Here is a 12,907-nt window from a genome sequence, read left to right on the forward strand (position 1 = left end):
TCTGACATATCTCAGGAGGCTCGAGGCCAGTTAAGTCACGTTGACCAGCAGGTGCCAGATGAATCGTGGTGATGTTGACTCTTCAGATTATTCTGGACATTTTCCCCAACATCCCGGAGATGTGTGGTGGGCAGGCTGTGGCAACAGGTATTTTGTCCATCTCCTATTTTCTTCTTCCGTATCCCTCCGAGGACCTCTTCACAGCCAGGGAGATTTTCCACTCGCCGAATCTATTCTGGAGAAACGTCATCCTCAGGTTTTTTCTGGCCAGTTCTCCTGGTCAACTATACATTTGGCCATGTGTATCAATGATGACAGTATGGCAGAGCGTTGGGGAGGATGTTGGTGGCCGCTAGCATTGAGATCAAAGTGGGTGGGTTTGCAAAAAACGCTCTGCTCTACTCTCCCACCTCTTTTACTGTGCATCAGTATGTCCAGGAAGGGGAACCAATCATTGAACTTCATATCCATTGTGTATTGGATGTTCAGATGCTGGTCATTCATGTGGTCCAGGAAGGAGTTCAAGGCATTTAGCCCATGAGGCCAGATTAAAAATGTGTCATCACGTATATGAAGAAGCACTTTGGTCACTGAGGAGCTGATTTGAGGGCCTCCTCTTCAAAATAAGGCCACCATGGTCAGTGCAAGTGGTGATTTTATGGAAACACCATCTGCTTGCTCATAGACGTTACTCATGCAAAGGAAATAAGTGGATGTTAACACAAGATGGAAATGCTTAACCGTATTGCTGTCGAATCTTATTTCCAGGAGATGCAAGGTGTTGGCAAGCATGACTTGAGTTAATGGAGGATACCACATTGAAACTGGCCACGATGCCGGTTGCTTGGTTGACTTTGGTAGAAGACCCAAGAGGATTTCACTCAACAAATGGCTTGTCATGAAAACAATACCACATTAAAACTCTGAAATGAGGGAAATTTTCCAGTGATTTTGAGTAATTACCATAATATTTTTGTCAATTCAACATACGCACTTTATTAACACTTTGTAAAGCAATAAACTAAAGAACATAAATGGTATCAAAGTCAAGAGTCGCCCATCCAGCAAAATTCAATTTAACTGTTAAAAGGTGATATTCCCGTTCATATGACATCCCAACAGCTTCAGCAATTTCTTACCCTTTTAGTCAGCAATCCTCCAAAACCACTTAATGCACTTTTGTGGTATTTCTGGGGCAGTGGCACATTTTGGCAGACCACTATGCCGTTCATTATCTAGGCTGTCCCGACAAAATTTAGACTCATTTTTCCATTAGTCAGCGGCTGTTGAATACAAAGGAGCAGAGTCCCCCAGAGTGTTCTGTGAGTCGCCATGAATTTTGTTTGCTTTCATACTGTTGTTTATGAAGTATTTAATCAGTGCTCGAATCTCAATTTTTTCCATCTCCACTAATCACTACACAGAAACTACAACAGAGAGGAGTCAGCACCTCAGATCCCTTCCCCGAGCAATGCTGCGTTACATGTTTATTCACATAGGATTACCTATTCATAGGGGATAAAATAGTTGTGCTAGCGCTGACATCTGGTGATGATTTTGAGAGACTTTCAAACTACACATAAATTACAGATTCAGGTGTAGTGCAGTGGAACCATTCCATAATAACAGAGACGAAAACTCCTGCAATTATCTGCTAAATAAATATTTATTTTTGACTAGTTTTGATGCACTACATCATTTACCTAAGAGCCTGCTTGAAAATGTCATCAGTTAAAATTGGATGCATGCATGGCTTTCATTAGCAATGCTCGGAGATAAATTGCCAAAGAAGTTTAATTGGAATACAGTACCTTGCTTAAGATGATTTCCGGGGCTAGGTACTCGGGCGTTCCACAGAGGGTCCATGTCCTGTCCTTAACTTTCTTTGCAAAACCAAAGTCAGTAATCTGTGGAATAAATATGAAATGTTTACAGAAACACCTGAAATTATGGGCAGAGATGAGTGTTAATACAGTGTAACTTAATTTAGCAGAAGTTCACGGGCCAGAAATATTTTCTTGCTTACATTATTCTATCACCCACCCCTAATGTCATATCTATATGGGTTGTGATGCCCAAGGAATATTGAATGACATGAAAACCAACCCCAGAAAGAATAAACGAAGCATTAACAGGACCGTCTTTCAGGCACCTCGTCGTGGCCCCTTTGACATATTCCAGTGATCCAAAATTGTACTCAAAGGGGTTGTACTTAGATTACACCCAAAGACCCATGTCTCGTCACCAGTAACAAAATCCGAGTCACTTTCAAGTAGACCATCTTGGCACACCTTTTGCATGGCTAAATCTTCTGTAAGAATGCAATGCACTGTGGTTTTCTGAATATTTCACCCTTCTGCTAATATCCTGACACTTGGGGGTCAATCTTAATTGAGCATTTGTCTCACTTATTGCACGTTTCCATCAAACTGTGATGTTGATGGATGCCCACGGGGCATTCCCCATCGTCAACCTCCTCTCTACACTCCCAAAACATCCTGTGCAGAAGCAGAAAACCATCACTTGGGACATTCCTCCATCTCCATAAGCATCCTTAACCATGGTCATGATTTCCATACCCAATTTTTCATTCTTAATCTGTACTCATAACGCATATCATTGCTCCATGGAAAGTGGCATTTTAAAATCATAATGCAACCCTCAAACAGGGGTCCAGTCCATCAGCAATCCACAGACTATAAATGCCCACAGTTAACTGGCATGGGTTGTATTGCTTTCCCTAGATCTCCAAATACCTTTTCCACCGAAAATCACCTCACTCCAGCCATCTGCATTGGTGGCAAAAAATCATTCTCCCTATTTTTGGGACTGACCCTGTATGACCAGTGGTAACGCTAAAAAAGACCACAACCTCCAAATAGAATTTTACATACTTATTTAAGAAAAGAATGGCTCAAGCACACTGAATGGATTTTTTTGCCACGAATGAGGGCTGACGAGCAAAATCATGACAATACTTGAGCACCAGAGTGGCCCTCATAGCGATTGCTAATGCTAAGGGCCATTACTACAGCTTGAGAAATTTAAATCACCTTAGAAAGCCTTAGAAAAAGGAAAAAGGGATTGAAAGGAATTCAATGTCGCCGTAAAAACTGCTGTAAAACTGACCAGGTTCGTTAAGTGTGATTCTAGATATAGAATAGAACTCATGAGCCCATCTCCAACATAGCATCAGATATTGATACAGAAATTGAATAATTGTCATTGCAATGCCATCATTTGCAATCTCCAGCAAAATGTACGTAAATATACACAATAGACACTGCCAACGTTAATATTATGCGTAAAGCAAATTACATTTTCTAGAAAGAATTAAAAACCAACTTACCAAAGAGAGCTGTACAAATTCTTGTGATAAGCGGCTCTTTGATTAGATATGGCACAGAGATTAAAAATATGATTCATTAATCAAATAGAGTAACTCACCTTCAAGTAGCCTTGGTTATCTATCAATAAATTTTCTGGTTTGAGGTCTCTGTATATGATGTCCAGAAAGTGAAGGTACTCAAATGCAAGCACAATTTGAGCTGTATAAAACCTGGAGTGAGGTTCGCTGAAATAAAATGGAAAACATTTAATATTAAAATAATCTGAGTTTTCATTTTACAAAAAAATGCCAGAGGCAACTAATATACGAGCCTCCTGAGCCTGGAAAAATAAGGAGAGTGCTTAATAAAACAAGAGCAATTACCTGAACCTTCCAACTTTCCTAAGATGTGAAAACATCTCTCCTCCTGGCACAAACTCTAGCAGCATGTACAGGTTGGAATTGTCCTAAAATAAAAATAAAAATGATAAATTAAACAGTAATGGTCATTATACTGATATGAATGTCTACAAGTACAAAAGGTGGATTTAAAAAAAAAAGAATCGGATGAGTGATTAAAAAAGCTTCATTCAAAGTATGCTCCACTGCTAGTTTGATATTTTTCCCATCTTTTGGGCAATTTTTGGATATCACGCCCACATTTAAATCTTTCATTTATGCCGGGAACCATTAATCGCATCATTTTTTTTGCATCTTTTTGGCATTTTCCCGTGTTCCTTGTCCGGAACATCAAAGTCACTACTTTTGAAATGCCAAAACCATCGTTCACACATGTCTTGCGATAAAGCATGTTCACCAAGACCTTCTCGAAGTAATCCGTATGATTCAGCTGTAATTTTCTTCAATTGAAAACGAAAAGTTAATGATCCCGGTGAATGCTCTTTGTTTGTCACAAATTTTGATAAATTTAGCACAGCAACACAACTTTTCTTCAATTTATCACCCAGGCACGTCTGACACTTGTTCATAGCACAACTAATGGCATAAGTGTCAAATCTTTATATCACAAACTGCATTGGTGCACCATCTGTTGTCTGAAATCTGCATTTCACACTTGCACACCGGGTAATTCAAGTGAGCACGTGCTCCTCAATAATGATGCTGTCAAACTGATATAAACAAATATCAAGTACATGAAAACATAACAAGTGTAAAAATAAACCCTCACCTCACAAAAAGGACACGTGAAATCTTAGTTAATGCAGGAAGGGTGAAGAATTGATGCCACAGTTGGCCTTCTCTTTGTGCAAGGCAACAAGGGGCTAGCAATTCAACCTTCTAACCAACAGATGGTGTTTTCCAATCAACATTGACAAAATAATAAATGAGTAAGGCAAAACATCAAATTTACATTTTTTAGTGAATGAGACAAAAAATACATGGGATTGGGAGTGTTTGTAAGGCGGAGGTAGAGGGATGTGAATTGAGTTGCTTATTCTGATGTTTACCAATTAAATGTCTAACGAGATTATCATAAAATAACGAATGCCAACGCCATCCATTTGCTTATGTGAAGAGGTTCAATGCAAAAAGAAAAATATCTTCACAGTGAAAACTTTGCAGTGTGACTTCAAAAATGTCAAGCTTTATGGGACTTCCTAAGGTTTATTTAATGACTAACCACTTTCTGAAAAAAACTGAAGAAATATCATTGCAGAACAATATAAAAAGAAGTATCCCTCACCATTCTTCGGGGCCTGTCCTTTTCTACTGGCTCAGATATAAAATGCAAATGTCAATTCCTCTAGTTAATTCTTTTCATACGCCACAGAAGAAAATTGACTGTAGTCCATACATTAAGTTTACAGACAACAGTCTAGGACGTACAACAGGTATTAAATTCCTTGGTTTGTTCTTAAATGAATGTCTTAGTTGGGATAGTTGCATTGATAATCTTGCATCTCAAATTGCCTCTGGTTGTTATTTAATCAGAAGGATGAAAAAACTTACGAATACTGACACAGCCATAAGTCTATATTATGCACATGTCTATAGCAGATTGAAATATGGCATAGTGGCATGGGGAAATTCCCCTCCATCTGAGAGAATTTTTAAACTCCAAAAGTGGGCAATAAGAACAATTTGTAATGCTAGTCAAAAAGAGAGCTGTAGAGGCCTATTTAAAAAGCTGAGGATTATGCCTCTATTCTGCATTTATATGTATGAATCCATATTATTTGTAAAAACTTTTGAAGGTAAATTTAACTTAAAAACAAATAAAAATGTGCATAACTATGATACCAGAAAAAAATCCAATTATGTAACAAGTTCTCATAAACTTTCTATGTTCAGCAATGGGCCTACGTATATGGGTTGTAAATTATTTAACAATTTGCCAATAGAAATAAAAAATGAGCAAAGACTGGTGTATTTTAAAATTAAATTAAAAAAATATTTACTTGACAATTGTTTTTACAATGTAAAAGAATTCTTGTTTAAATGACTGTTAATATTGCTGTATGATGTTTAAATCTTGTAATATGTACTACTATTTTAATGTATATTTGACAAGGCCTATATATGTACTAACATATCAACAGGACCAATAAATTTATTATTATTATTATTCCCCATATTCACACCAACTTTTTGCCCGATTAATCGCTCATAACCAATTTTCAACGCGTTTCCATTGTGTCTCAACCAATTAATGATGAGTCTCAAGCAGGATCATTGTGTTGTCCTGAAATAGCATCAGTTTGTTCCACAGATGCAACAGTGTTCTCTTCAATTGCAAACCCTACTATTTATCTGAATTTGAAGTTTTCTTCTAGCTGTAGTCCACCTTCATTAGTTTAGTAGTATGGAATGAAGAACAAAATGTATTTTTCTACTGTTCTTTACTTGGGCACTACTAGTTTCAAGACTTAGACGTCATCATCAGGTACCTGATGATGACGTCTAAGCCTCAAGCGTTGAAACTAATAGCACCCAAATAAAGAACAGAGGAAACATACATGGCGTTCCTCATTCTATGAACATGAACTTCCACAAGGTTGAGCCAGAAACCATCAAATATAGTTTATTAGTACTTCTCAATTTAGAAGAATTGTCAGTTACCATATGAAGGAACTTATTTTTTTGAGTGCATAATCTTTATCTACTAAGAACTCGACAAACTCATGTGAGCATCAGTGACTTCTACCTGGAGTAAAAGTATGAAATGTGGATTTCAGATAATAGATGGTGCACTAATGCAGTTTGTGGTATAAAGATTTGACACTCATGCCATTTTGTTGTGCCATCTACATGTTTTAGATATGCACAAGTGATATATTGAAAAAGTGTTTGCATAGTGTCGTGTTGCTGCGTTCAAATTGTCAAAATTTACACCAAACAAAGAGCATTCCAGGACAGCATTATCATTTTGTTTTTATTTGAAGAAAACTGCCGCTGAGTCATAGCGATTATGATTACTTCGAGAAGGTCATGGTGAACATGCTCCATCAAAAGATATCTGCGAATGATAATTTTGGCATTCCAAAAGTGGCGACTTCAACATTGCAGACAAGGAATACAGCCAAAAAGGTACTAAGGCATGCAAATGCAAACATTGTTGGCCAAAGATGATTCAAAAACACAAATACAACTCTCAAAGCAATTGAGCATTAGTCAACAGGCCATCATTACTGGAGATGAAAAGTGGATTTATTTTGAGAATCCTAAGTGCATATAATCATGGGTAGACACAGGTACACCATCTGCAACGACCACAAGACTGAATCGCTTCGGCAGAAAGGCAACGCTCGGGACCAGAAGGGTGTGGTCTATTATGAGATCTTAAAACCTGGTGAAACAATTAATACTGAACACTAACAAAAACAATTGTTCAATTTGAACTGCTGGCTGCTTGAAATAAGACCAGAATACCAAAAGGTGCAACACGTGGTCATTTATCTTCATGGCAATGCTCTATCACATACAGCAAAACCAGATCGCGACACGCTAGAAGCACTGAGCTGGGAAGTTCTACCCCATGTGGCTGCTTACTTGCCACGCTTGCCCAATTCCAACCACTACTACTTGTTTGCATTGATGGGTGGCGCACTTGCTGAGCAGACCTATAGTTCGTACGAAGATGTGAAAAAATGGCTCGATGACTTGTATGTTGGTATAAAACAGACAGGGAAATGGAGTGAAGTGGGTTTGAAGTCTCCCTGGAGCAGATATTAACAGAGACCATTCACTTCATAGTGCAGAAATCGAGATAGGACTGAAAAAGATAAAAAGGGCTGCGACGGTCAAAAAGTGGGATTTGGATAAACTAAAGGAACTGAATAGGGAGGACGTCCTTGCGAAGATGAAGAGAATGAATACAACAACTGAGGAGAGCATAGAGGAAGAGTGGGAGGGAATAAAGAAAGGCATTGAAGAGGCAGGCAAAGAATCAGTGGGCTGCAGGAAAGAGAAGAGAACAAAGAAGCCATGAATAACACCCGGAATGACTGACACAATTGAGGAGAGAAGAAAGAAGAGAAGTAAGAGGACCATGGAGAGACAAAAGTTGCACAGACAAAGCTAAGAAAGAACGTGCAGAAATAAAAGAGCTGGAAGGCATTGGAAAGCACTAGAACTTCGTGAGTACAGTGGACAGGTATGGAGATAGAGAAGAGGGAAGGAAATGTGATTAAGGAAGGAAGAGAAGAAATGGGAAGATGGCAGGAGTAGATGGGAGATCCACGCATGGCAAGCTAAAACCCTGAACATTTAAACGTGGAGGAGGAGTATGAAGTGGACAAAGACTGAATTGGAGCGGATATCTTGCTGAGTGAAGCTGTAGCAGCAGTAAAACAGATGTAAAACGGAAAGGCACACAGTGTAGATGGAATACCTGTCAAGCTCCTGAAATGCCTGCAGGAAGATACATTGGTGGAATTACAGGGTGCATTCCACAAGTAATGCAACTGAATTTCCCTCTCCACTCATATTGGTTGGAAAAAGGGTCATCAGGACGGGAAAAGACATCCCCTTCACCTGGCAACTCAATCATAACAATGCGCAACGAGTCTACTACGAGTTTCTGGCCAAACTCCAGGTGCCAACGCTGCCCCACCCCCCCTTATAGTCCTGACATCGCCCCAGCAGACTTCTTTTTGTTCCCTTGGATTAAGGCAACCCTGAAAGGAACCCGTTTTTTGTCCATAGGAGAGATCCAATCAGCTCGGTGACGAAGACCTTGTGGTTGGCCCCTGAAGATGCCTTCTAGGGTGCGTACTGTTCATGGCAGAGTGACTGGAAAAAATGTGTAGAGACCCAAGGACAGAACTTTGAAAAATTTTTCAAGTGATTGTGTAAGTCTGTTCAATAAATTACTTAAATAAAATAAAAGCATTACCTTTGAAACACACCCTATACATGATCCCTCTGCAACAGAATTTACTGTAACAGAGAGTGGTAGCTGGATTTTGTGAGATCGGAAAAAGAAGAACAGATATCAAAGAAGAAAAGAACAAGAAAATGCGAGGAGCATCGTACAATAAGCATCATCGCCCGTGCAGCGAAGTTATTTCTGCGCGTCCTCAATAGAAGACTGAACAAAATCATGGAGGAGAACACAGAGGATGAGCGGTATGGCTTCAGAAGAGGAACGGGCACAAGAGATGCAACAGAACTAGTGCGCACCATTGGAGAGCGATGTCTGGAGAAGGGGAAAGGTTTGCGTGTATGTTTTGTTGATTTGATGATGGCTTTTGACTGTGTATGGTGGGAAAAAAACTTATAAAAATCCATAAAGAAAAATGTGTGAACTGGAGAGACAGAATTTTTCTTTTTTACGGGTGACCTAACACCCCCTGCCATAACGCCCTTGCCCCAGCTTGCAGGATGCAATGCAGATGCAGATGTATGTGGCTCGTAATCCAAAAATTAGCACTAACTGAAATAGGAATACATTTCTGCAAATACTATTCGCCTTATCCCTCATGTCTAGAGATAGATTTCTTTCCATTATTTTTATATTTCATCGCAATGATGATAGTAATTATATTCCAAGAAATGGACAAAGTCATGATCCTCTTGATAAGCCAGCAACTTTTTAAAACCACATTGTAAAAACTTACTGGTGGTATTTTTGTCCATGTGAAAATTTGATGGCTAATGAGAAAATGAGTCCATTCGGAGGTGGTGTCCAGTTTTGAGTGCGCATAAATAAAATAGATATTGTTTGAAAGTTTACAAACAACATGGTGCAGCAATTGGCAACTATGCAGAACAAACCAGCAAGCAGAAATTTCATGAATTCAAGAAAATACATGGTATTGGAAAATATTTTTAAAAATAATCCAATATTTATCATCAAGGCAATTCTAATTTAGTTTAGCCCAAAGTCAGAATTATTGCTCCATGGTCAATAGCGTAGTTGTATACGCTTTAATACTACAGTATTAAGTAGATATATGGGCAAATTACATTAGGCTTAATATGACTTTTAAAAAATGAAAAAAAAACATAAAATGAATGGTTAAAAGTAATATTTTTTCTTTGAAATAGAAAATGAAAGCATTGCATTCTAAAATTATCCATGACACCCAAAGTTGCAAAAAAATTACTAAATGGATTCCATTGAGCAATGAGTCATAGCTAAAAATTATTACTATGTGATATCTACCAAGGACCTATCCATCAACTATCAACTATAATTTTTACCAGGACTCTAAAGACATTAGACTAATACGCAAATGTTGACATACCTTGAAGTGAAATTTCAACCCAACCAAAAATGGAAAGCTGATTGCTTGAAGAATTCTTTTTTCATTTAATGTGTGTTCCACCTGTTTTAATTTTACAACCTGCAAGAAAAATTAACAGATAGGAAATAGAATTTAATTAGCAAAGACTTAAAAACATATTACAACAAGGACCCATTACAGACATCAGCAAAACAATTACAACAGAGAAAATTGATGTAACCCAAGCATTACTCCTTGCCCCAGCACGTATTTCAGGGCTCTGGTGACTTCGGGAGATGCCAAAACAGTTAGTTTTCATGGAGTCATCCGCTAAAAGCACATTACAATGTGACAATTTTAAAGTGTAAAAATTATTGGCCTTGCCCGGGATTTGAACCCAAATCCCTCAATGTCAGGCCACGTGCTTCCGCCAGTTAAGCTACCGAGGCATCCTACTGGGACATCAAGGGATCCTGGTTTGAATCCCAGTCAATGCAATCGATTTTTACACTTTGAAATAGTTGTATTGTAATTCAGGATTGCTACCCTGTTATTAAGAAAGTCCCTCATGGGAGCTCAAACAAAATCCTCAGTAAATTTAATAATGCATGATTCTATTTAATAATTACAATCATGATTATTTACGAATATTTGTTGTGGTACCATAATTACTCAGTCTATCAAAAGGTGGCAAGGGTAATCCATTGACTCAGATTTCCTTGCAGACATTCTGTGACCTCAAAGAATTTCAAATGACACCAAATCTGTACAAAGACAAGGTGCCACATGAAATTACTCCATGGTACCTGAACTTAGAATGGTCGTGTCATATTGTCCACAGAATATTACATCCAAAAGTGCACATGCACCAAATCAGAATGGCGATGCCTTCACATAGGCACAACTTCAACACACACATTCTCCTAAAACATTATCAACACAATAATGGCACTCCAAAATAGTGATAAAATCAACACTTCTGCTATTCTTTCTTGCAATTAGTCAAGTTACCAGGCATATAGTATACATTTTTGGGAAAGTCATGCTGCTATTTTTGGACTTAAATGTGTTTTTTATTATTGGAATTTCATCTTGCTATTATTGGACTTCCCTAGGCAAAAGGCGGCTGCTGCAGCAGTCTGACAAAACAAAAACCTAGCATCAAAATAACAGTGCTGACATATGATGACTATCAGTGTGTTTGTTGCAAAATGAGTTAATCACTGGGAGTTGATTATAGGTAACTGCACACAAAATGTATGAAATGTTCCAAGGTCACACCTGCTCAGTAAACGAGCTAAGCTGATCAGGCACTGACAGTTGCTTGATCATTTGCAAATACAAACATAAATGTGCACCATGAAATGAAACAGAAATATTGACCTAATATTATTCCTAGATTAAATTCTCAGCTTTGCAAATACAGTGTAGATAAAAATACAGGTATTTTCATACCTACATTTGGCTAACTTCCAGAATGCTGAGCATCAATTAGTTGCCTTCAGTGTGCGGACAAATATTTAGAATTTAAGCAAAGTGCAACCTGTATTCATGATTTTAAATTGGAATGATATAATCTAAGTATAGCCATAAGAAGGAGAATCGAAAGTATCCATACTGCCATTCCCAGCCACACTAGCCCGTACCCTTACAGTCCCAAATTACTTCCCTGATCTTAAAATATTACCCGAGTGCACTTAAAACGAATATACTACAGCTGAAGGAAAAAAATCTCTAGAATAACATTTTTGTATTTTCGCTAAAAGGAACATAGCCAATATTTAAGGAGCAACATTTCTTGGGAAATTAAATTGAAAACTACTACAGTCCCTATGAGCATGTTTCCATTGCATGAAGACTAATCAATATCATAAAATGATTTATTGATTAACTGTCAAGCAAGATGAATGCCACCCAAGGCATTGCAATCTTTATTCATCAAGGAGCAGCACTTGCCACTATAGAGGTCATCAAATGAAAAACATACGAATACATTCATTCATTACCTCAGTGAAGAAATACACATGTGTTTTAATTACACTCTTGAGAAGTCCAGTTCAAAATATTCACTTAAAGAACGCAAGGGATTTGCAATCAGCCTATCTTCAATTACATTTATGAGCCTATTATAGCTAATCTGTCTTGCAGCATGGGAAGTTTGTTAGAGAATTTGAAGGCAAGGTTATCAGACTGATTGAAGGTCTAGGACAATGTGCATTGGGTTTTGTCTAATATATTTTCTCACCTTGTATTATAGCTGTGTATATTGCCTCTTATTTAAAAGTTATTTACATTATCTTTGACATGAATTAAGCACTGGTAAATGTACATATATGTTAAAGAATGTCACCACTCTTAGTCTGACAAATAGTGGATGACAGTGATCATGATGGCCAGAGCTGGTACTAATTATTATTACTTTCTTTGGTAACAGAAGTAGAGTTATTTGGTTACTTGCATGTCCCCAAAGCCTAACGCTTTAGCTAAGGTGACTTTGGGAAAGAGTCCAAAAGAGGAAAATCTCAATTATTCCTCAGGAACACAGCTTTTAAGTCCCCTGACTAGGAAGAGATTCTTGTCTAACAGAACAAGCATGCATATAATGCAACACTAAAACAAAAGAACTTCATACATAGAGGTTACATAAGTATGGTGAACTTATACAATGCACAAATGATGGAATGATGCTCATTTAAAATGGATACAAATTGTGCGCATACTTTTCTTTGTTGTCTCTGGCATAACTTAATGGAATTTGCATAACATATTGAAATGAAATGATTGACTTTGTAATTCCACACACTTTATTTAAAAACATGACCCAGGTTTCGGCATAGAACGTCGTCATCAGGTGGTGAGCCTAATGAGCTCACCACCTGATGATGACGGT

At 37.9% G+C, this 12,907-nt stretch overlaps 1 protein-coding gene across 3 annotated transcripts in view; it reads right to left on the minus strand.

Annotated features, from left to right (window-relative positions):
- LOC139694910 (cAMP-dependent protein kinase catalytic subunit 1-like) overlaps positions 1 to 12,907 on the minus strand; it is a 37,925-nt gene that overhangs the window by 14,404 nt on the left and 10,614 nt on the right. For all 3 annotated transcript variants that reach the window (XM_071593408.1, XM_071593410.1, XM_071593409.1), the window contains 4 exons: positions 10,039 to 10,137; positions 3,713 to 3,795; positions 3,448 to 3,574; positions 1,812 to 1,907 (listed from right to left, as the gene is read on the minus strand). In XM_071593408.1, coding sequence (XP_071449509.1) covers positions 1,812 to 1,907; positions 3,448 to 3,574; positions 3,713 to 3,795; positions 10,039 to 10,137 — 405 coding nt within the window. The remainder of the gene's footprint in view (positions 1 to 1,811; positions 1,908 to 3,447; positions 3,575 to 3,712; positions 3,796 to 10,038; positions 10,138 to 12,907) is intronic.

This window comes from Hetaerina americana, unplaced genomic scaffold (assembly GCF_022747635.1).
Source record: "Hetaerina americana unplaced genomic scaffold, ioHetAmer1.1.p SCAF_6, whole genome shotgun sequence".
Taxonomy (NCBI): domain Eukaryota; kingdom Metazoa; phylum Arthropoda; class Insecta; order Odonata; family Calopterygidae; genus Hetaerina; species Hetaerina americana.